The 26,325-nt window shown below is 41.5% G+C and overlaps 1 protein-coding gene across 3 annotated transcripts in view; it reads left to right on the top strand.

The window, feature by feature from the left end:
• grid2 (glutamate receptor, ionotropic, delta 2) overlaps positions 1–26,325 on the top strand; it is a 494,495-nt gene that overhangs the window by 362,554 nt on the left and 105,616 nt on the right. For all 3 annotated transcript variants that reach the window (XM_030416162.1, XM_030416164.1, XM_030416165.1), the window contains exons 9-11: positions 14,384–14,485; positions 20,724–20,921; positions 25,166–25,478. In XM_030416162.1, the coding sequence (XP_030272022.1) occupies positions 14,384–14,485; positions 20,724–20,921; positions 25,166–25,478 (613 nt within the window). The remainder of the gene's footprint in view (positions 1–14,383; positions 14,486–20,723; positions 20,922–25,165; positions 25,479–26,325) is intronic.

Here is a 26,325-nt window from a genome sequence, read left to right as displayed (position 1 = left end):
GCTTACAAACCAGGATTTTGAGGAATATCTTACATCCATGTTATATCATGGATATGCGATATCTCCCTGTCTATGTGCATAATTTCTACCCCCACACATATGTGGCATGTATAATGTATAACCCAGTGGTATTTAATGACTTAAACCTATTCCTGCTGTGCTTAACTTCACTTACCACTCCCTGTGGATTTACTTCTTCATCTGTACATGCATTTCATTGCGTTTTGTGTGTGTGTGCGCACGCGCGTGTGTGTGTGTGTTTGTAGTGTGGGCGGGATGCATGATTAAGTTTACATATATTTTTCAGCCGTGTGCATCTCTATGTGCTTCTGCAGCCATATGTGTGTGAAGCCATGCTAAACAGATATAACCAGAAGGGAAACGGCACTCACCAAGCCACAGGTGTAGATGTTATCCACACTATAATGCGCCAGAGTATGGTAGCCATTTAAAGAGCGGAGAGAGACATATCTATACCTATCTATCTGCATGCTGAATCCCAAACTCCAGTTAGACAGACATGGAGAGATGGAAGGAACAGGACAGGAGAGAGGCAAAAAGACAGAAAGTGGAGAAGACGTGTTTCAAATAAAGTTCTTCTCCTTCCCATTAGCACTATTGAGGAAGTTTGCAGGTAACCCCCCTCTGTCAGGTCACACTCGTATTCCCCGCTGGATACTCAACCTTTCAGCAGTCTTCCATCAGCCTCCTCATCCATACACTACACTGTCTGACATCTCTCTCCTCATTTTCCTGTGGGGAGAGAGAAAGCGGCGACAGAGAACTTCTCTTTTTTTAAATGACTTCGCCCTGTATTTTACTTTTTGTTCACGCCTGACACTCTCTGCTTTTGCTTTCTGTGAGCCTCTTTCTTCCGCTGTCTTTTTTATGAAACCATAAACACACCAAGAGATGAACACACAAATGATGTCAAAACATTATTATCAATTTGTAATGCACTTTTGTTTTTCCGATGAAATGCCCGTGGAGCTCTTTTATGTAGCTTAGTTTCTACGCAGACAAACGCGAGCTCATTTGCTAAACGTATCTCAAACACAGAGGTTAATTGATTTGAAAGAGATGTTCCAGGAACACCGCAAAGGCAATTAATAAAATATTGTCTTCTTATTCAATTAAAAGCTGACAGAAAATACATTAAATGATAATGCACTTCAATTATTTAGTAATTTAATCAGTTGACGCTTGATATTCACAAGCATGTTAAAGCAGCAAAGTTTGAATTGTGTTTGCATGCGACAAAACGCCATCCAGCCCACCCTGACGCACATGCACACACGCACACCCACCTACACACAAACATTTTCCCGGCAATTCAAGCGAGCAATAAAACAGCTTGCAGCTCATCTGGGAAATCAGAACAGAGCTCGATGTTGTAGCTATCGTAATGATCAGTTTGTATAGACTGCCGCTGTGTTGTGTGTGCGTGCGTGTGTGTGTGTGTGTGAGAGAGAGAGGGAGAGGAAGAGAGAGGACCAAAGCATATGAGTGATCCTACAGAACCAATTGTACAGTTTATTACTTCAGGCCCTCAACAGATCATCTACCATCAATACACCCCCAGCGTTCGCTCTTTTCCTCCCTCTTGTTTTTTTGACGACTCCCATATGCTCGCCACTGCCGTACATATGCAAAACTCCAAGTAGTTATTCACAAAGGTCCCCTGTCCATCAAGAAATTGATTTGAAGTCATTGCTATGCCCCTTTCCTTGCAGAACCAAAGTCGGCGTACATGAATCCCGGGAATTACTGGAAAATATCCGCAAATTTCGTCTAAAGCTATCCCAGTGACCCGCGCTGTGTCAGGATGTGCAGAGGCACTTGGAAAATGACTCAAGTCTCTTTCCTCCTGCTGTCTGGCAAAGTTGAATGGTAATGAGCAGACATGGCACAGAATATAATTAATGGACGGGCTGGACAATAATGAGCTGAGATATCGCTCGTTGTGTCAACTCAACAAATGTCACTGTACCACCAACCGGTCGTCTGAGGTCATCGAGGTGCCGAATACACAAAAACAAATGTGGATTAGGAGGATTAAAATGCATAAACAATCATTCAAACACTGACATTTGTGTATTGTGTCAGTGCAAGGACCAGTATATCCAAATAAGGTTCTTCAAAATATCTAATTTACTTATTTTACTATAACTTTTTAAACATTGTTAAAATCTTCATTACTTATTGATGGTCTTAGCACAGAATAATCTACTGTCAAGAGTCCTACATGTACTTCAGAATGTTTATGAGATGTTTTATCATATTGATTTTCTTAAAGCAAGTTTGAAATCAACTATATTTACATTTCCAATATCATTTTTGTGAGCTTTCCCTATTGTATGAAGGGTGAATGCTGTTAAGTCAAAAGTGGAGACATGAAAATATAAATATGTATATTTCTTTTCTCTTTATCAATAGACAAATATGCTTACAATAGACAAAAAGACCATCCCAAAGCATCACTGTTTGACACGTTGGGAATTAGACTCAACAATCAACTATCTCACACATTGGACCTTTAAACCGGAATGCATGCTAATGTAATCAGCAAACAATGTTCAAATACAACACCAGTGCCAAGCTTCTTAAGACCCTTTTAGTATACAGTACACTGCTCATAATCACATTCATATGAACCAGTCCAGCCTTCAGAGAAAAATCAAATCCTTTCTTTCTTGGTGAGCCCCTCCAAAGAACAGAATTAGAATGAAACATACCCAAAGCTTCAGTTAAGATACAGCAGCACATATACACACTCGGGTTGGAACAGGCTGTTCGAACAGGAAACTGACATGAAAACAGTGTTGGGTATCACAGTCTGTGAGGTGACTGGGTTCTTTCAAGAGACAAAAGGTCTGAGCGTTTTAAAATTGCTGTCTGTCTTTTGTTTTCTAAGAGGAGATAATGCAACCCTGAAAAAAACAACAACCGCTCTTTGTAATGACGGACCATTTTTCCATGTACATTATTAGTTTACATATTACACAGTTTATCAGTAATTTGCCGGTAATATTTATTTTGCTATTGTAATTGTTTTCCTGAAATCCAATTCTATTAGGGAAGCGTGCAGCTGGGCAGAACTTTGCCTAAGTGGCTTTTTCAAATATAATTGCTTTCCAGGTAGCAGTCTCATTATCAAAGACACTGTGATTGTAATAGGGGCATACTTTTCTATATTTTGTAATTCCATCATAACAATTTAGAGCGAACACTATCACATAAAACAAACGAGTGGAAAAGGTCAGGACTTAAGAGAATCGCGTTCGTTCAATTATTGCAGACGCACATATTGAGGTGGAGAAACTGTGTGGGCGCACATTTAGTCAGCATAATAGAACAGAATCAGACAGAACAGAGTGGAATGGGTTTGCGAGGGAACTACTTTTCTCCGAGGGAGCAGGATGGATGAGCACACCGACTATATGGTTGAGATTAGGCAGCCGGTGGTGCAGAGCACGATACTAATGCAGCCTGGACTGCTTGCTGCAACAAGCTGTCCCTCTCTCTGTTAGAAGAGGGAGACAGAGAGAGGGAGACAGGGTACCGACACAGAGGGGGCGACAGAGAAGGGGTCTGTGGGCCGAAGAGAATTGGAAGAGGAATCGAAGGAAAGGAAGAGAGGGGAGAGGACAGAAGGAAGGCTTGGTGTGCAAGCTGTTTGGAGACTGCACCGACACACATGTTACCCATCAGCAGGGGAGAAAGGGAGGGTTTTCTTTTTGGGGGGTGCACAGGAGGAGAGAGAGGGAGACAGGAGTAGTGAAACTGCTCAGCAGCTTGTCTGCGTCTGTGCCTGGCTACTGTCTCTTTACTGCAATGGCAGACAGACATATGAATGTCTGGCAGGGACGACAGAAGGAGTGTTAGAGAGGCTGCAGAGGCTGGAAGCAACACGCCAGTGTTTGGCAGATGAAACAAGTTTAGCAGCGAGAAAAACAGATAGTTTATGAATGGAGGGATAAAAACTCATATTGTATTTCCTTAGCTGTTTGTTGAAGGGTAAGCAGATAAACTACAAGGAGATAAGAGCCGTCTGCGCTAACAATTCAATATTGCGCTGCATTAGAAAAGCCCAGAATCAAATCTCTCCGGCTCGCTTCACTGGTGAAGCTGATGATGTGGGGTGAGAGGAAGTGCGGTGCCTAATACAGCAATTGCCCGGGTCCAATTTCATGGGGAGTTGCCTTTTTTTGTCTACCGGCAGTAATTTGCGACAGCGCAGGACACATCTTTGACAACATTATTCACACTTTTCTGATAGTTTTTACTTCTTACAACTTCCTGTGCACATTGATCCTGTCGCAGCTGCTTATCTCTGGCGGCGCTGTACACACCGCTCCCAGCCCCGTTGTGTCCAAATGTCACCCCCTATCGATTGTGTTTTTTGAGCTGCTACGAGTCATGTATGTAACAATCAGACCGAAAGCCACAGTTTGTTGCACAGCATCCCTTTGATGCGCTTGCAACAGAGGGAGAACGCGAGAGATGCATGAAGCCCCCCAAAAAATGATCCTCAGTGGTTCTGAGAAGCCATTTAAGCAGGACAACACCTACGTACTGTGTGATTGTGTGTCCATACATGTGTGGTTTGTGTCCATCTTAAGTGTCTGTGTGTGTGTGTGTGTGTGTGCGATCTGTGGGTGAGTTCTGTAAAGAGAAGGGGTTTGTTGTCACAGTAAATGACTCTGCTGGCCCCCACGCAGCACCGGTCGATGGTCCAATTACTTTTAAATGTGTGTGGTTTCACATCCCTGAAAGCGCCCCGAGGTCTGTTTTGGTCCGTGTAAGTGTAAGTGTCAGGTGGTCGCTATGACGGCGGAGGCAGGAAGTGTATCTCCTTGTTTCTATATAACGCTATATTAATGTAGGCTGCATGTCAGGGCATCGAGGGGTCGAACAGCGCTGACATATAACAAGCTGGTCACTATGTCTGTGTGTGTTCGATATCAAAATCTGTCAATCTGTTTTTTCACAGTAACATATCATTATACATTGTTTTGTTTAGTTAAGAACAATATTTGATATCCACAAAGTTACCTCCCTGGAACAAACCAATGTTCCCTTAGTTCCCCGTAGTAAACAAAGAAATAAAAAGGGGGGAAAAAAAAGGAAACATGAATCTTAACTGCAAAGTTGCAGAAAAAAAAGGAAAGGGGTAATGCAAATGGAAATGAATGACTAGAGGATACAATGAACAACGTGAACTACCATCAAGGCTGTGATGAAAAACATAACGCCCTGCTGTGAGAGTCTACGGAATCTCACTTATCACTTCGGCAAAATGACAACATCTGCTGCTCGTGAGAGTGTAATGCATAAATCAACACTTGGATATCTGTTTGTTCTTACAGATGCAACAATGATTGCCCCTGAGAACCACAAAAAAACATTAAAGCTAAGAATTTACCAATGCCCCATGTTGTATTGCTGTTTTTCAGTTTATTGCCATCACATTAGTTGTGATGATTCTAATGACTGCGAAAAAGGAACCAATGATGATTCTCATAAAAACATTTTGAGAGCCAAGCGTATTTCTTGATGGCTTCACAGACATTAATATTAATCGAATTCTAGCTTTGAGAGGTGTTTGTTTTATTCACTGAACTGTACTAATTTCTGCATAAGAATAATTTTCTTGATGGTAGACTGGCAGCAGTCCATTTTAAATACCTTATAGAAGCTAGCAACACAAGCTCAGTGTTAAGTTAGGTCTTTGCTGAATTGCGTTGTAAGGGGTCAGTAGCACTAGGTCACTACTGTCTGTTTATTTGCCATGTATCTTGAGTGATTGTGTGAAGCATTTGTTTTGTTTGTTATAGCTGTACAGTACCCTACTGTTCAGTGGTTGTGGTTAATGAAACTAATTCCCTCCACCAAGGAGATTGTGTTTTTTACCCATGTCTGTTGGTTGGTTGGTTGGATGGTTGGTTTGTCTGTCAGCCAAGATTCAGATAACAGAATGGATCCAGGAGTGTTTTTCTCACTTTCTTTGAAGTTGCGTGCTGAGTTGTTTTTTGACATTTTCATTAATTTCTCAGGGAATAATGCCAGGATGAGTACAATTCCAAGCGAATGCAGAAAATGTGGATCCAGCTGATTTAAATATGCTTTATTTTATATTGGATTTTCCTTGATTGGATTAAAGGGGACTGTTGAGCCTTGTAGGAGGTATGCGCTCTACTGTTGCGTTAGCATTCGCTCAGCTTGCTGGCTAACACCTACCACAGCTCCCTCTAGTGGTACATGGAAGATGTGTGTTTTTTTCAAATGACATAAGTTCACTGGAAAAAAGTGATATGAAATATTGTAGAATCTCTGTATGCTGAAATGTTATATTTTCCAAATAAAGACATAATCAGAAAAAAAAGTAAATGACATAAGTTCATAGTTGTTATTATAATAAAAGTACTGCGGATTTAGAATACTACTCAAATGTAATTCAAAAGAAGTTTAGTCTCTTCTGTAATATTTTAGTTTCAGCCTGCTACCTAGTCACGTTCATGCTTGTCACACGTATATTGCTTCATCTATTACTAATTACAAGCTTAACACAAACTGTGATGGAAAGATTGCACTTAAAGGAAAATTAACATCACAAAAAATGGCTAACAAACAACTTTTGGGAGGGGAACATTCCAAGCGTGTTGAAACTAAAGTTGATGATGTGACTACTTAAGCAGCGCTGTTGAAGCCCACAGCACCTGCCAACCTTACCACTGAACCGCGATCAGCTATAAATTAAGCTGAATGGAGTAGGCCAACGCTGCTGTATTTTTTACGTTAGCCATGGTCGAGGAGAGTCTAATGTTTTCCGAGGTGGTGCATGGTGTAGAAAGTTTGAGAAACACTGGTTCATCTCAATTGGGTGTGAAGCTTGGGGGGGGGGTTGTGCTAGCAAGCTAGATAGCTGGCTTTAGAATAGCCGAGTCATTGATAAGGTTTGCCACTGGCTACCAAATAAGTTCCTCTCCTATCTCAATCTTACTCTCCCACATGTTTAATCTAATTATGAGGCCAAGCTAAAGGTCCTAGAGGTGGGCTCAGAGTTCTGCACCTATCTATATGTGTTTGCTTGGAGCGTGCATGCAAGAGAATGTGTGTCAGTCCAATTTCGGTGCTGAAATTAGAAAATGTTGTTGCAGGGGAAGACAGCGGTAAGATGAGGGACCTGTACAGGTTCGCAGAAACGAGGAGAAAGGATGCATTTTTTGGTCAAAAGTGAAAGGAAAGACTGAACAGAGAGCAGTGAATGAGCGATAGAGGGAAATGAAAAAAAGAGATAGTGCTTGATTAATGGGAAGAAAACATTGTGGGATGCTAATGGTGGTGTTTTGATGCCTGAGTCTACATGGTAACGGTTTAAGCACAGCGGGTCATTCACTTGGTGCACAAACACACACACACACACACACACACACATACATGCACATTTATTTCATACTGTCAAGGGGGAAATGAGCCCTTATCTGGAGCTGTGGAGATAAGCCGAGGCAGTGGGGCACTCTGCTAGCCTGGCTGCCATTTTAGCTCCTGACTCGCATGTGCACGTCCACACACACATGCAAAGGCTGCCATCACAACTCCCCTGGTATATAAGATTCAAAACAATATAAATGTAGAGTGGAAATATTGATATTCGGATAATGTAGCATCACCAATTTTCCTTGTAATGCTGCAGCGAGGTTCTTTCATTCCGACTCACTTTCCTCTCAGTCTCGGCGCCTTACTTTTCCGCTCCCTCATCCTGTTTGCAAGCCCGTCTGTGAAAGGGAAAAATATATCAGATAAATATGTTAAAGGGAATTAAAGGATTTACAGCTTTTATTAACATCTAGCAGCGACCGAGAAATTGCTGCAGCGTTGACAGGCCCTCTGCACAAGTTAGGCTATGGTAGCGTATAATGTGGCCTATAAAAGTTGCCTTTTAAAATGATCTGCGTGCTCGCTGAAATAGAAGTACAGTTGACCCAAGAATACGCTTTTCAGCTTGCAGCAGTTAGTTAGAAAGAACAATTTGGATAATATGCTTAACACTCACCTTCCTCATTACAGATATTGGTCTTAAATGATTAATCAAGGCATCCGCAATGCATCGTGGTTAATCCTTAGTGAGTAGGAGAGTAAAATTTAATGCATAATGCGCGTGTTTGTGTCTGTCTGTTAGTAAATGAAGTCACATGCGTTTGCTGCGCGGCTGCAAACAAAGCCCTCCCCACCTTATGATTGATAGCCTCTGTAATAATTACCGTGGTGCACCACTGATTAATGTTTTTCCCCGCAACTTATTGACTTCTACTTAAACGCTGTGGAAAACGCAGCTTAAACCTCATTCATTACGGGCGATTCCAGGATATTCATCGCAGAATCTCCTTTAATATTCATCATATTCTCTTTTCACAGTGGCAAATTGCAGTCTTAACTCAATACTGAACACTGTGGCTAAGGGATTTAGGGAACTCCATGTTAGCTAAAACAGTTTTTTTTTCTTTTTTTTGTAACTGATAGCCCGAGCAACAGGCGTAAAAGGGCCAATATAGTTTTCAAAGCAGTCTTTTATAGGCCTGAATCTTGTTTTATTAATGCCGTCCAAAGGAATCAGTATTCAGAAAACATGAATAAAACAGACCACATTTTTCTTTTAATTTTGTAACTCTGTGGTTAGCTGTAAATCGTATCCGAGTACATTTACACTGACTTTAAATATAAGGGTTGGGGACTCTCTGCTATTCAGCTGAATAGCTGGGAATACACTGTGCTGTGGCAGGTGTGTTTGCCAAGGTCCACTTACTTACTGGATATCTGTCTGCTTCCTCCAGGCTTTGCCTCAAACAAGCCACGCTGTAAAAAGATCAGGTCAGGGTGTCAGGAACTCAAAAAAGGAAGTGGCTGATAGGGGAGCGCACACCGCAAATGCAGTTTGCTTTTGTCGTGCTTTTTTTATCCTCACTTCCCCCGGTTCCACTCAAGACGTCCAGGTTTCACTACTGAGCCCCTGTCGCCAAACTAAACTGATCTGTAAAAGATACCAGCAGAGGGGCTCAGTTTTCTTCTGAACCTGTTCTGCCCACACAGCAGGTTCTGGAAAAGACACAGACGTTCCTTTTTTAAATGCAGTGCGGCATACATACCACGTCTGAAGGACAAACAAGAGACAACACATGCATATTGTATGTGTGAGTGTGTTGGACCCATGTCCTTGCCTGTGTGGCTTGTTTTTGTGTGCTCGCTACGGAGCTTTTACAGACACATGCGCTGGCCTGACTTTGAACCACAGGGCTTTGCATTTCCATTACAACGGGGTTTTGCCCGCTTGAAGATGTGTCTTTGACTAATCGTATGCTTGTCTTGAGTAGCGGTCAGTGGAGCAGCTGTTGATATTCTTCTTTAGCCACTCTGCTAATTTGTTACTAAAAACATGTCATATCCTTAAATGTCTTCCAAATAAAACCCCATTATTTAGTTATATAAAAGCTTTTATTATGAAACTGCAAAACCAGGAAACGTTTGGTGTTCACCCGCATTAACGAAACAAGACCTCTGACACGGCTGAAAGCGAACATGATGAAACTGTGAAATAAAGTAGATCTCTGAAAGTACAAACAGGGACTCAGGAGAGAAACTAAACTCCAGGCATCAGAGATTCAGTGAAAGGCACTGAGAGCTGAACACACAGAGACTTTCAAAAGTGCCTTTCTCTGTAGTCTCCTGCACAGACATGAGTCGGAATCACAACACAGGCTTAGTTGAGGGGGAGAAGGGGATTTTCACGGGTTTGGCCGCAGTCGCAAGACATCACCGCAACCTGTTTGGAGACGGAGTGGGCACGCTTTTGCCCCCCCCCCCCCCCCGGAGAAAGTCCATCTCGGGCGCAGCTTTGCTCAGCATGGCTCAGCATGGCTCAGCATGGCGTGGTAAAACTGGTAATGGAAATCAAATCAACGCGGCACAGACTGCGTTGCCAAAAAGTGCCATTGGAAAAGTCCTATTAGCTTACCATGTGTAGGTGTGTGTGTGTGCGCAAGTGGGTAAGCGTCTGCGGTAACAAGCAATCCCCAGTTTTGTAAATTGTGTTCACCTGTTCCTGTTGAGCTTGTGTCAGCGCATTAATGTGAAAATAAACACCGTGCCAGTTAGAATTACGTCATGTAATTGAACCTCTCAGCTCCGTGAGAACGTTGGTGATGATAGTTCCTGAAAAATGAATTTGCTTCATGGCATAGTCTTCATCATTCTCTCTACTTGGCTTACATGTCATTTCCTACAGGTGTTTGCAAGTGTGTGTGACAGATATGACAGGATTTATGTCTTGCAGGTGTGTTCAAGTAGGAATTTGAAGCCTCGGATGCGTTTGGCTGCACCGCTAATGTCATTTTGATCGTGCGCGCTCAAGTTTTTCATGTTCCTCACCTCACATCAGATCTTTCTCATTGTGTGTCTTTTGTATCCCCTTCACCTTACATCCGGCCCCATTCCGGTATTTGTAGGTTTACAACTGTTGGCAAGCACACATACACAGAACATTCTGTACGTACACTTGGAAAACTGTGAAGGGTAACAGGCTGCATCTGTGAGTAGAGAGTAGGCTGTACACACACATCCACACACACTCTGATCAAAGACTACGCTGACATCGGGATTGTCATGAGAATAATACGGCAGCAGTTCTCTGTGTTAGAAAATAAAGGTTTGTTGGCTCATCTTCATAGAGACAGAAGATTACAAGTGCCTCTGATTTCTGCATGTTGTAAAATAGAGAAATAACTAAAATAGGGAATTCAGATTTTGTGTATGTGGGTGAGGAGTCACACTCGGAATCCAGCTCCACATCTCCCCCTCCAGGCTGAATGAGGGAAAAAAAAAATTGAGGACATGAGGAGGATGTGTAATATAATCTACCTGGATTTGTCAGTGTGAATCACATGAATGCTGGCAGAAAAGCAGCGTTTTCTAAATCAGAGCAATGTTTTTAATGATGATAAGAAAAAAAAAAAAAACACATAATAATAAGGAATAACAGGATACATAGTAGAGTTACGAGTTGGGTGCTGCAAAAGCCAGAAGAATAGTCAGAGAGATTTGGCCACTCAGTCCTGAGAAGTGAAAACATCCATGTGAGCGGTCCATGGCTCTGCAGGGAAAAGACTCGAGGAAACAATGCCCTGCTCAGAACACACCCTTCTTAAGGCACTGCACGTCGACTCTGCTGTTTTCTGTTAAGGCCGATACGATTCCCAAGCTGAAGTTTTGGCAGGGAATGCTTAAAGTTGTCCCACCTCAAGAGATGCAACAGGAGGGCTAGAGAGATGTCAATCAAGCACACCCATAATAGAGAGATTAGGTGGTGCTGAGACGAGGTGAAATCAGGCAGTAGTTGACTACAAGCCTTGTGATCCTACCAGAGGACCAATACTGTTGCCTTTCATTCTGCCAACAATACTTCAAACAGGATATTAAATGTTAACCAGTGGTAGGGCGTAAAAAAAAGTAACCAGTTGAGCTAAGCTATATTGTAACTTTTTGTCTCAAAAGGGAATTGATCAGAATTGGCAGAGAACCCCAAGTTCAACAGTAACTTCAGGCTTTAGAAAAATGGATTATCCCTTATTTCCCTCCCTGCATTAGGCCCTCTGCTTCTCCACTGTGTTTGTGTTTTCTTTTGAGCACAAATCTCGCCGTGCAATTGTGTGTGTGTGTGTCTCACAGTATGAGTGTGTGGTTGTGTGTTTGTCTTTGGAAAGCAGACAGCTAAATCACTTTTTTTTTTCCTACTGCCACTCTCTCTATGGGGAAACCAGGCTGGTTTGATCTTTGAAGCTGAAAAGCAATATTTTATTGAAAGCAGAGGGCAGTGCGAAGATGAAGAAAATATGGTTAGGGACTAAAAAGAATGTGGTCTGGGGGAAAAGACTGGAAGTAAATGATACAATTTGATAAACATAGGCGCCAGATTGATGAATCACGTTTGAATTAAAGAAATGTGATTTATCACTCCAATGGTACGTAGTGCACCAGGGAAAACGCCAGAGAAACCTTGGGGATTTCATGTACAATCATTTGTCATGTATGTACAGTATGTGCACTGGGACATAATAGAAAGTAGCAAATTGGAAGATAAAGTGTTCAGATAAAGTGTTTTATTGACTGTGTAACTATTTTTCATTGGATCATGTACGTAAACTGAACAGATGGCGCATGAATATGCAAAGATATAAAGAGATATAGACAATTAAAGTAAGAAATACATTCCATAATGATAGAAACACTAGCAACAACAACACAGGAAAACGTCGGACTGGCACAGGGATAATTGTTATAATAATCCCAGAAAGGCTGCCACGCCTTGTGGTGTTTTTTAATAGAGCATTGGCTACCGCACCACAGCTTTTATACTTTTAAGTGTGCTGTTACATCCTTGACCCAATGGGCGTATGAGGTCCTTCCACAGAAGAATTAGACAGCAGGATCCCTTCCCAGGAGGGATGCTAATGCTAGAGAGTTTGATTGGCTATTTGAAAGGGACACCACTTCTGGGGCTTTTCCAAACACAGCAATTATGAGGTTTCGGTGGAATGTTTTGACCAAAATTTTGCAAATATAGAGGACCAAAATGGGTGGATTGATTGACAGGATAAAACATGTAATGTAGCTGGTGCACCATCACACCCCTGGCAGGTGGTATCCGCATCAGGGTACAGCCTGGCAAACCTTCTCCTGCAGAGATGCAAGCGATGGAACATTTTTTAATTGAAGTACTCACACATTTGTGTTACAGATATAAATTTCATCCGCTAGTTCCAACCTTGATTCTTCTTCACAGGCACATTTCTACATGCTTAGACGAGAAAATTATGTTTCAAATAACATCATGTCAACTCAAGACATAAGGCTCTGATGAAAGTTCAGGCTGAAACAGTCTTCCATCCATCCCCCAGGTGGGGCAGCTGGGAAGGAGCCAAAGTCTAGAACTTGTAACTAGCTAAAATACTACCTACTGTGGATGTCTGATTCTTTAACAAAAATTGAAACAGGATTACGGACCAGGAATAGAAATAGTTGTTTATATCTAAAGAACACCCTGAACTGTGACCATATCCTAACGGAGCTTTCAACTGGAGGATTGTTTCAGTAATATTCTCTACCATGTGTCAGAGGAGCAAACAACAATGAGGTGGGAGCTACTTTTTCGGAAGTTAAGGTAGTGTTATAGTTATAGGGAGAGATGTGAGTGAGAGAGAGATACCCCTCATACTTTTGACCTGCTAGAAATGACTTATGAAGCAGAGGAATTTTCCTGTTCCGGATGAATTTTGAAATATGTTTGTGCAACTCCAACAAGATTCAAGGAGAAAAAACAGTATGAAATGAACATTATATCGTGGGATTGTATCAAATGCAGTTGGAATCGGCCTTAGCTGATCTGACCAGTACGGAAGGAGATCATCTGCATACAGAGTGATTTCATGCACGTCAAACTACAGGGGGTACAAGGAGCTGTGGACTGTTGGAGCAGGTAAAATGTTTTGGAATGACATTATTAGTGAGCACTACTGCTTGTGGTGCTGAGTGAAGGACTTTTATCCAGGAGATGAAGCTAGTGCAAAAGCCAAACTTTCAGAGCTGTGTAAGTAGCACATCCAATGTGGTCAAATGCTTGTATGCATCCAAAGAGATGTCTTTTATCTTTTGTAGGTGCTGAAGGTTCTCGAAGGACTGTCTACCTTTTATAAAGCCTGTTTGGTCCGGATGGGGGATTTTGTTCAAAACAGTCTCCAGCCACAGAGCTAAAGCTTTGGAGAGTATTTTGTTATCGCAGCAGACTAGACTTGCTGGCCTATACGAGTCACACTTTGATGGGTCTTTACCCCTTTTAAGGTGGACTGATATCACAGCCTGAGATAGGGTAGGAGGCAGTCACCCATGTTGAAATGCCACTGGGGCTGTGTAAGTGTCGGTACAGCACAAGTGCTAGTTTTCCGGTAAATTATTTATCTAAAATTCAATATGTAGGCTGCCGTGCCTGGGGCTTTACCACTCTTCATAGCTTTGATTGCCTGATCAATTTCTTCCCCTTCTACAAATAAGACATCATCAGAGTCCAGTGTTGTGTGCTTGAGGTCTTTGGAAAAAGTTCGAGTCTGAGTGTGTTTTGATATTTCTTTTCTGCTCTGACTTCGTGTGTGTTTAATAAGCCTTCCTTCTGGATTTGTGTGTTTTTTTATTTTTTTTAAGTCTTGTGCATGGATTTTAAGTGCAGTTGCACCTTTTCAACTTTTTCTTTAAGCAGTTTATCGCTTGGTGAACCCATCATGGTGTCCACAATGTCTGCAAATCTAACCGTTTTGTTTTTTTGTTTGTTTGTGTGCAGCTGGCAACGTGGGACCCAGTCCATGGCTTGAACGGCACGCTGACGGACAGAAAATTGGAAAATAACATGAGAGGCGTGGTGCTACGAGTCGTCACTGTTCTGGTGAGTATACCCCTTTGTTTTTGTTTTCCTAATCCTGCAATCAAAAAGATCTGTTTCACATTCCAGTGTTTGAGAATTGTCCTGCAGTTCACCCAGAAGAATCAAAGACAGACCGTGGTGACTATTACATGTCAGCCCTCAACCCTTTGCTCTGCCGTAAATCTGTCCTTTCATCTAGTTTCAGCTCATCATTCAACTGTCTCTTCACTAATGTAGAGAGGGACAGACTGAGAGCCCCTTTGAGTGAATGAACATGTCAGACTAACATTTTACGAGACAAAGTGCTGAAACGAAAGGGAAAAGTCATAAAAGGCGAAACACAAACCGAACGCGTCGAGGTGAGCTTTGTAATGGACCAGGCTGTAATCATTTCATTAGCTTCTATTTTGACATCTGACCGATGGATGATGGAGACAGTTGAATTCTTGATGATAGTGAGTCTTCAGCTCTGTCTGTCTTGCCTGCAGCATCGATTTGAGTACATCCCATGAGTGCTTTAAAGATTCACTGCAGTAAATTCTTCATATCCCTTCTTTGAAGTAAGAAGCAGAGAAGAAAGAGATAATGCTAGACATCTTTGTGGCTATCCCTTCTTCTTTTCTATGTTTTTTTTCTCTCTTTTTTTTCCCCCCAGTCTTTGATTTTTCACCCTTAAAGGGGAAAAGGGATATGTTATGTGATTTTGAATATCAGCCTTTTCCCCTTCATCAGTGTAGGGTTGCTCCTGTATGTTTAATGTATGTGCGCATTAATGTTCTGTGCTCTATTGTTCTCCTTCCCCTTCATGTTCTGCAACTCTGGTCGTGACTGATGCTTAAAGACAGGAGTAGATAGAAATAGTGTGAAATGTCCAGGGTGCTGCCCGGGAGCACTGTTTTTCGTTTCATGTGAGGATGGTTGAAAGACATACACATCCTGATTGTGCGTGTGAGTGTGTGTGTAAGTGTGTGTGCATGATACAAAGTTTCTGAGGGGACCTTTGGAACAGATTGTTCTGTGTTGCCCTGAGCTGTTTCTCCTCTGATATAACTGTTTTTATGTCTGTATGGAGCAATGGTCTGACACAGTACAATACAGAGGTGCTCTCACCCTGCACATGCACACACACACACACACACATTAACGTGTAAATTCATTCAATTAAACCAGCCAGAGTGTCTTATTATTATCGATCACTTAATTAGCGATGACATCATACCACTATTAGGGCCAATGACTCAATCAATACTATTGATTGGCTTGGACTGTATTGATTATTAAATGGATGTTACCGTGGAATGGTTACATCACTATAATTACGTGTTCATGTTCCTCTACAGGGCTCAGCTGTGTGACCATTCTGGTCACAAATGTGATCGAAATTGATATATTACCACTGGGGATTTAATTTGCACTCCTCAAACAGTCACATTAAAATGATGTGTTCAAGGTGGGAACATGATTTTCTTTGGATGTGAGACTCTGAAGGTGCGAAATCAGAGGGGCCTATAAATAACCACTCTCTGCCTCTCATACTGTACGTTCCCAATTTAGTTTGATTCATCTCAGCAGCTGAGTTTTCATCTTTTGCTGATTTTCTTCTGTGCTCCTTAATTTGCAGAGGTTGCACCCACATTTCTACACTAGGCTGTGAACGAAGCTACTGCTGCCCAAATAATGCAGCCAGAAGGCAGAAGATGTCCCTTTTGTCACATTTTTGGAGAAAATTAAAGAGTGCTTTTCAACCACTTATTTAATTACAGACACATTTGTAACATATTTCAGTGTCATAATGATGATGATGGATGATTAATAAGATTCCATTCAAGAAACAATTACCTATAATAAAGGCCACTCGGCATAACTAAAATAAGATGGTGAAATTTTGACAAAGATTCATCAACATAAGAAAAAATCTAAATGCAGGCAATAATAGAGCAGTGGAAAGTAAAACATTACACACAAGGAGAGGCTTTCAATATAAAACAGGGGGAAAAGACATCATTTTGTTCAACTTCCAAATCTATTGCAGTCTAAACTGTGCTGCATCACAGTGAGTCTCACAGAGAGATCAACACGACACTTGAAGTTTTAATCCTGGAAACAAAAGACTGAGGAATAGAGAATTGCAACAAAGGTCTGAGGGACATTGTGGTTCATGGACTGTGTCAACCCGATGCCCTGGTGATGACCCAGTGAGAGCAGTGAGAGCGAATGTTGGACCTGTTGAACTCTCAGAAGAACAATGACAGGAAAAATATGTGGTGCAGCAATCTACATAAATCATGAGTCACAAAATTTAAGATTTAGCTGTTGAGTAACCAATCCACACAGCCCCTCTGTTATTAAGTGAGACATATCTTCCATCTTTATCAAACACAGACTGGGAGGAAATTCATTTTAAAACAATATGAAATCTAATCTTCTGCAGAGACTTTCTGCAGAGCTTTCCAAAATACATTTTACACCAATTTCACAGACAAAGCCAAAGAGTGTTTTTGAAAAACGCTCACTGCTGCAAATCACCACATGACTCATGTCATTCCCAGCATTCCCTCTGAGGACTTTTAAAATGTCGTTTTTTTGTTTTTTTTAGTCTTTGTGGAAAATTGCTGTTTCTCATCCCAGTCATGTCTCCAAAAACACCAGAGCAGCACTGAGACCACTTCCAGTCAAGAGTAGACAGGGAATGAACTTGTTCAATTAGCACAGAAAAAAAGAGAGGATGAGGAGGGAAAGGAGAGATTCCCATCAGAGAGATGGAGAAGTATAAAACAAGCTGCTAGGAAGATGTTAGATGACATTGCATGAATAACAAGTGTTGTAGCCTCGATGGACGGATGGATGGATGGATGGATGGGTGGATGGATGGAGGGGAGAGAAAGACGGTGTCATATGTTTGGGGAAAGTGGGAGATGTTGTGTGTGCAAAGATAGCCAAATGGTGTTTATCTCAGCTGGTGAGTGGCAGGGGGAAGGATGAGAATGCAAAATACCAACAGAGGAAGAAAAGAGATCAGAGAGACGGACTAGAGTCACAAAGGCAGGTTACACCTGATTTTTTTCGTTCCAAGATTTTAGTCTTGAAACCATCGACTGATCATTGATTGAACCCAGCGGCTCAAAGCCTGACCAACCAGTGAGCTATTGGAAGACCTCAGATGATTACATGACTCGTTGCCTCTCAGGGGTCAAAACTCCTGAAAACCCTGATTTATAGATTTAAGCATTTGTCAGCAACTGTAAGGCCTGTTGCTTTTACTTAACAGTTCTTAAAAAAAAAAACATTATTTGGTTGAATGGTTTCAAATGGGTTGGACAATGTTTTCCCAAAAGTCACCATGTTTTACAAGCTGAAAGGGGAAAGACCTGTGGCGGTCCAGCAAGTGGAGCGTTCATCTCGTCAGGTGTAGGAACGGTTCGTGTCTATGTCCAAGTGAAAGAGGGAACTGTCATGTAATGTACAGCCAACTTGAAATGACATCTGTGTCAAACAACCTGTGCCCTTTTCCACAGAACCGCAAGCTCAGCTAAAAATCGTGGGCTGGCTTTGAGACACTAGAGACCTGAGGTGCTTTTATATATTCTGCTCTACCAGTCCTTTACACCAAACATGCTTTCAGACAGTACTTTTCAAACACTTCCACCCCCCCACACACACACCTACACAGAGCTGCACATGGAGAGTTTCTTGCCGTGTATTGATTTGCTGCTGCTATTGGTTTGTGTGTTAAATGGTTCGCTGGCAAGCTTGCGTGGGTTGACAGGTGTGTATGCATGTGTTACAGTATGGTTATGTGTGTGTATGCGTGTCTTTGCTCTGTATACCATCGAGCATGTTTACTGGAATACCAATTGGGAAGCAATCAATGCACATGAGCAAAAATATATTTGATAAACATGGAGAGCAAATGGAAATGATGAAAGATGGATGTAAACGTTGAATGCGTTTTGAAATGAGAATCTTTCCCATTTGTTTCAGGAACGTCTCAATTTTTCAGTCAGTATGCTGTCGCGGCGAGTGAAACCAATACATATTTATAACTCCCTTCCATTGCATTTCATTGGTAAATATATGATATATATATATATATATATATATATATATATATATATATATATATATATATATATATATATATATATATATATATACATATATATATATATATATATATATATATATATACATATATATATAGTAAGTTACCTTACTCATCAGAGTACTCAAGACCCCTGTTTTGCTGCCCTTTTTGATCTAGAACAGCCAGTGAAGAGGTGCATGAATAGACCCATGAAACTCTCCATGAGCCAGCCTCATGTGTATGCTGGCTAAAGCAGCTGATCATGAAACCTTTATATTTAAATTCCCTGCTGTATTCACAGGGCCAATTAAATTTGAAAAATGCCATTATAGCTATGTAATGCATGATTTACTTTGGAAATGAGCTTCCAGTGTGAACACTTGGAAAAAGGCCTGGGGAAATGGTCCACCGTCGTTGTTCCCCAGTTCAACAGGGTCGGCCATGTTTTTTTTTCTTCTTCCCACCGTGGTTGTTTGTTTATCAAGGTACCCGCATAGGGAAGCAATCAGAGGTAAATGGGGAGTAATTCAGTATGTATGGGTGTGTGTGTTAGTGGGTGTTCCTGCTTTGATTGATGGACGCTTGCGGTGAAAGAAAGGGACTTGGCATGCATGTCCACTCACTGCCTAATAGCTTATTGAACAGCAGCAGCTAGCAAAGGATTAGAAACTGGCAAGTTAATGCGCGGCGTGGCCCTGCGTCTGTCTGTATGTGTGTGCTTAATGTGCAGCCAGTGTCCAGTCAATAACACAGAGGCCCTCATAAATCTGCAAGACATATTGGCCTAAAACATTTCGCCCATCAATAGGGATTTATTAAAGAAGAGAGAAAAAGAGGGGTGGGGACGTAGACGAGAGCCGGGGAGAAAACTCCTCGTTGACACACTCGATTCGAGCACAGTAAATAACATCCAACCAGCTTGCTGCTCGCCTGGTTAAAAAAAAATACCTTGTTTCGCTTTGCACCATGTTCTCTTAATTGCCTTAAAAATGTCAGCATTGCTGGGTGTCACTTAACCTCAACGGGAGACTGCCCTTTTGGTGCGACGGCGATATCAATAAACAAGAGGTTCAGCCGTCCCAGTGCATTTAAAAATGAACCAATAAAAAAAAACGATTCTGCTGAATTGCATGGTGCAATTATTGATTTTCAACATTTTAATTCGCTTGAAAATGTTAAATAGGGGTTGTGTTTTAAATAAATTATGAAACACGGTTCCCTCTGTGAATAGAAAAGAACGCTGAGTAGGGAACTTTGGGAGTCGAGCCAACACAAGATGGTGGGGGGAGGGGGTTCTCCTAGAATCCCAAATAGACAGTCAAAAAAAGAAAGTGCTTAGCGTAGCTTGGAATTTAAAACAGAGATGGATAGTAAGTGAGTCGTTGCATCTATATTGATATACTGTCAGCATCTGGTTGCCTTCACAGCAGCAGCAGCAGAAGTTGTTTTTTTTACCATATTGCTTAAAAGAAAAATGTGTGACCAGTGTTTTGTTTTTTGCCTTTTTTCCCCACAGTTTACAACTCTTATGAATTGCTCATTCAGTGTACCCTGTGGAGTTTTTGACAACTAAAGGCACTCTGGAGTAATGTCGCATATTCTACCAGGGAATGAGAATAGACACGCATGCCACAAGAGAGGCTGATGCATTCCATGTTTTAACCATGGGGGGGGGGGGGGTGAATTTTACCCCAGTTGTGACAGTTAACATGTCAGTGGGGTGACAAATCTCATTTGCACCCAACTTCTCAGGATGGTGTGCATATTGAGAGTTTGGGGGCGGTAAGGTAGTTCTCAAAGGTAGCAGCGTGTCAGTTAAAGGGGAAGGAGAACAAGACTGAGAGCTGAATGTTAAACATGAAGGTCTTAAGACAAAGACGACTTTGATTTTGTTAGTCATAGGAAATTAATGCAATCGTCCAGAGTGTCCAGAAGGATGGTTGTAAGCTTACCTGCATTTACACTGGTAGAGTGTACAAATGTGTGTTGAAATTGACTTTTTTGGACTGGGTGTGTAATGTAGGCACTCACATACGTTCTCCTAACCATCAGGGTGAGCATCATAGTGGTATAATGGCCACTCGGGTAATTGGGTGATTTAATGCTTGAACGACTGGCGTATCGATCGGCTGCTTGACTGACTTACTGACATGCTGATTGATCTTCGCCTTCCAGGAGGAGCCGTTCGTCATGGTGTCTGAGAATGTTCTGGGGAAACCGAAAAAGTACCAGGGCTATTCGATCGACGTGCTGGATGCGCTGTCCAACTACCTGGGCTTCAAGTACGAGATCTACGTCGCTCCGGACCACAAATACGGCAGCCTGCAGCCTGACGGACAGTGGAACGGACTGATGGGCGAATTGGTCTTCAAGGTGAGGAGAAATGTACACATGTGAGCGCACACACAAACATATTCCAAACACACTTACAAAACAAGGACAGTATAGCCGGAGAACAATGACATGGGTTGGATAAATGAGGATTTAACCTGTGAAAAGCATTATGCAAAGGGGCAATTGTTGCCAATTCATGTACAAGGAGGAGAAGCACACATGCAAGCAGGAACATGTGCCATAGACAATTTTAGGTCTATACAGCATTACCCCCTGCTTGCATCACCGAAGTGGCTGCCTATAACTTTTAGAATTGAATATAAAGTTATTTTTACTTCTCTGCAAAGCATTACATAAACTAACTGCCTCATATATCAGCAAGTGCCTCTCGTCTCATGTCCCAGCAAGAAGTCTTAAATCTTCTAATGCCTTTTCTTTTTAGAAGATCCTAAAATGTCCCACAAGGAATCTGGTGAGGCGGCTCTCTGTTTTTATGGCCCTAAACTGTTGAACCAATTCCCCTTAGATCTTAGAACAGCTAACTCACTTGGATTTTTTTAAAACAGGGAAGTAAAGACCTATCCTTTTCACTTGACTCTTAATTTGGGTGAGTTTTGCCGGTGTCGTTGTTCAAGTTTTAGAGACTGTTAACAGTTTTGAATTGTTTGCTTGTTTTTGCTGGTATTTTTCTCAGTCATTGCTTTTGCTGTCATCATTATTTTTATTGATGTTCTTTTTCTATGTATTTCTATTGTTTAATTTAATCTGATCTTGCAAAAATGCAACGCTTTAATTTAATCTGAGCTTAACTTCTTGAAACTGGAGATACAAGTTCAGACACTTGATCGCTAACGACAGCAGCATGTAGCCTGAAGTGGCCTTGAGAGGGGCTGACCTCAGATACCAGATATGTGATGTTGCAAATTGGTGAAAACACGGCAGCTTTTTAATAAATTGGCTGGCTTCGAGTGTCTTCAAGTACTTTATGCATAACTACCAACAGACACTTGAACTTCGTCAGTGGAAAGGGGGAAAACAGGCGATGATGTTGGATTTCACAAAGACGAAGTGGCCTTTAGTTTGAGGGCATGAAATTGCAGCAGTCAGATCATAACTACTTTGACCATTAGCACAAAAGCTTACCACTGCTGCTTCACAAAACTTTTGCGAATCAATCTCTTGCGCTGCCAGGCTGATTGCCCTCAATTTAGATTCCCAATCTCATTGTTGTAGAACATGCGAGTTTCCAGCGCAGACATGGACAACCTTTTCTGTCGCCATCACCAAACATTATTGATATTTAAGATCATTTTGTCAAGTACTGAACAAAGTGACATTATAAACGATCCATTCATCTTTGATGGTTTACTGAAGGAACAAAGTAAGTAGCAGAAAAAAAGTCGTTGTGACTCACATGTAATTCACAGTCTCTTTATTTCTTTTTCAAACATTTTTGGATCTGTGTCTCCATGAGTAGTTGAAGAAGTCCCAACACATGCAGGCACTCACGTTCACTCTTCATTCTTCTCTGCAGAAAACAGCGGCACACATGTTTATTGTGCCACCGAGCATTGTGCTTGGCAAACACTTTGGAAACATCACAAGAAGCGTCTGAATATACCAAATAGCTCACATTTTTTTTCAGGTGTTCCCTGTTCCTCTCCCGGATCGTGAACCCTTAAAACATTCATCGGGTGTTGTCATGAGGAGTCCTGCCAGCAAAGAGCTTGGAGTTCAGCTCAGCTGTACGGCGTCACGCCATTCCTTTGTCTCCGAAATAATTTATGGAATGCTAAAATGGGACGCGACATGAACCAAGCAGTGACAGCAACAATGACCTTTTTTCCCTTTGATACCAGGCAAGACTAAATTAATATTTAGCTAGGTGTTACACTGTCACCATTGAAAGTTGACTCTGCTAAACTAATTTATAATCCATGACAGAAACTACAACCACCATAGCAACTCAGGTATTCTTTGGAATTTTATCTAGTCACTGTGCTAAAGGAGAGGAAACAAAACGTCTTGCATCCTGAAACCAAATTTGAATGTATTCCCTTCAAGGCTAATGAGCACAAAGACCCCATTCAAAATGCAGAATTAAATTTGGACTGTGTGGTCAGAGCTTTAACTCATCGAGGTCAATACAGCAAAGTAATAACCAATTGCGAAACATCGCTCACATACAATGCTGCTGAAACAGAGTATACAGTAGGTTACTTACAGCAATTCACCCATCCCCATCCAGTTTTATACGATATCCATAAAGCTGGTGTTTAATTACCATTTCCCATCGTGTGTATGTGTTTGTGCGAGTGCCTGCTGCGATCTGCATGTGTGCCCTTTGATTTCCTCCTGGAGCTGTAACAATGCTACTGCACGTTTTGCTTAGTCTCCATAGGTCAAGGATGTTTTTATATTCTCAGCAATGTTTTCCCAGAAGTTTCCCATGCTTTTAATTCTTTATTTTCTTCTGGCTGTTTGTCGGGCTTAAACATTTTTTTTTTCTTTTTCTTTTTAAAGACTGCTCTCCTTCCCCTGACCTTGTATGCTGTGTGTGTGTGTGTGTGTGTGTGTGTGTGTGTGTGTGTTCAGCAGTTGTATTCCCCCCCCCCCCCCCCCCCCCCAAAGCAACAAACTCAGAAAAATTGATAGAGAAACGCTTTTGACCATGACGCATATTTATGTGTACACAGACAGGCATGAGGCCGCGAAATCAACTGAACATGCAAATTATTTTGTTTTCCCCATCAGTCAGCAACACGGTTTATCTCTGCAAAAAACCCAATTATACCAGATAATTATTACCCAGAGTGCCCTCTGGAAGTTTCCATGTTGACTGACCACAGCAGTCAGCATGGCAATTCATCTCCACTTTATGCACACACACAGACACACACACACACGTACTTGCATGCATATCATAGTGTTGTCTCAACCAACAGGCATCCTGCAGGGTTTATCCCAATTCTTCTTATGCAGTGTAAGTGACAATTTCTGCACATTTAAGCATTTTGTTTCCTCACTCGACTGTGAAATTAGCAGATTTTTTTTGCCCACAGTGGATTAAAATTTTTTGTTTGTTTTTGTGTGTGTGCAAGTGTGTGTTTAAGTGTGTAATCAGCGTGTGCGTGCTTTTGCCTACAGACACACCTAACTTGGTACTGTTAGTTTTTAACAGCAGCAAAGGAAAATCTCATTATTAAACCAGTTTCATAATATCTGCAATCTCTCGCACGAATATATATTTCAAATACATAAGCACGCACTCACAGCAGCAACTTAAATCCGTGGTTATGGAACAAGCAGATGTCTACAGCTGCTCACAGAGCACTGGGGACGGAAGACATTTTAATTAGCCATCATTGTTTTTTGCATTTAAGCTGAGCTTAACCATTTTTTTTTTCTTGGCAGACAGCTTTATTTTTTCTTTTTTTTTTTCAACTTAAAAGTCTTAACACGTAAATAATTAAAGCAGTCATTAGTTGCCTCTTAAACATTCCAAGAATTCCAAGTGATGAGAAAGCCTTTAATGTTTGTGGAGGCATACTGACACAGAAGTAAATCAATTGAGTCATGAATGAATGATTCAAAAGTCATACATCAAATGATGGCCAAGTCCACGCTGGGCATATAATGGGCCTCATAATACGGCACATGCATACTTATGTATAGTCCAGAGTCAAAATGGAGCCCAATGCACCTAATGAAGATGACCATACAGGCGTACTTTTGGGTATCCTCCTCTTTCTGACCTTAGTTTTGTCTTTTTATGTTTATCTTAAGTCCATTTAGTCAAAAAGTAGCAAACTTTAAGATGTAAGATACCTTGAAGATCATTGTTCGTCTGTTTCGGGAGAAATATGTTATCTGTATTCAGAGAAATTACATTATGCAGGAGTTATTTTTTGTATTGTTTTGTTTTGTTTTGCTTTATCTCCTACACATCTGTCTGTACACAGGTGCGCCCAGACCACTTTCTTTGTAAGTTTTGAAACTAAATAACAAAACACTTCTGCCTACTGGTGTCACATACTGTCAACAAAAGCTCTACTCTATGAAAAACTATACTGTTTATCCACCAACAGCCCAGATGTTTTCCAAGTCATTATAAAGTTTCTTAGCACTTACTATTTAATGCATCCATTTAGATGGTGGGACTCAAAGCATGTACCTACCTCGGGGTACAAAGGGCCACATTTTTGAAGCTGTGCTCCTCACCTACACATTTTCACAGTGTTGATACTTCAAATTCTTCTTCTCTCACCCTCCGCCTCTCTCAGCGAGCCGACGTTGGACTCTCTGCCCTGACCATCACGCCTGAGCGAGAGAGCGTCGTGGACTTCACCACACGCTACATGGATTATTCCGTGGGCGTTCTGCTGCGCAAGGCCGAACGCACGGTGGACATGTTTGCCTGCCTGGCGCCCTTCGACCTGTCACTGTGGGCGTGCATCGCGGGCACCGTGCTCCTCATTGGCATCCTGGTGTACCTGCTCAACTGGCTCAACCCACCACGGCTGCCCATGGGATCCGTTTCCTCGACAACACTGTACAACTCCATGTGGTTTGTGTACGGCTCCTTTGTCCAACAAGGTAAGGAAGGAAACCGGATGGAGGGAGGGGGAAGCATGAGAAGTAAAGCAAAAGACGAATGTCAAAGAATCAATGAATGAATGTTTGGATGGTTGGATCAGGCTTGAAAAGGTGATTGAGGTTTGATGGACACATACAGCAGACGTAGTGGAACAGTGAATACTGGCTGTAGTATAAACATGCAGGCCTGTTTCCTTGAGCCTTCACACCATTCCGTTACTTTTGGGCAGGACGGGAAAGACTTGTATGAATAATGTGAAGCCAAAAGTGATCTTGAACTAAAGATAGGATGGGATGTGCGGATGGTTAACTGAATAGATGAGCTATGATATTTTATTAATTGATAACATCTTTGTTTCACTGAGATTATAAAATGGATTAATATGTAAAATCTAGATGTATGAACAGATTAAGTAATGAACATTTTAGATTAAGAATCATCGTCTATTGGGACATGTCCTGTTTGATTCTCTGTGCCTACAAGATGTGAGGACAACATAACATTAATGGATGGATGGCAGTGTATAAATCAAGACAATCTGAAAGCCCGGAGAGTACACTATGCTCGGGTCCTCTCTCCATTCCTCGTGTATTAAAAAGGTTGATTTCATTGCTGTAATTCTTCAGAGAATTAACAACTCTCGGACTTTAACGAGGAACATTTCCCTTACACGTGGTTACGGATTGAGTGAAGCCAACATACTGTTCACGCTTGCCTTTTAATAAAGCAAATCCAGCTCTATAATTCTGGAAACCCCAGAGTTATTTGTAGATTTTTTTTTTATAGTTTATGATTCTTACCCCAGCTGGCAACCACAAGGTGCAGCCTTGTGTTGTTTAATATTTT

Source organism: Sparus aurata, chromosome 5, assembly GCF_900880675.1.
Source record: "Sparus aurata chromosome 5, fSpaAur1.1, whole genome shotgun sequence".
Classification (NCBI taxonomy): domain Eukaryota; kingdom Metazoa; phylum Chordata; class Actinopteri; order Spariformes; family Sparidae; genus Sparus; species Sparus aurata.
The sequence above is the reverse complement of the archived record's forward strand: the minus strand, read 5'-3'. Positions and strand labels throughout refer to the sequence as shown.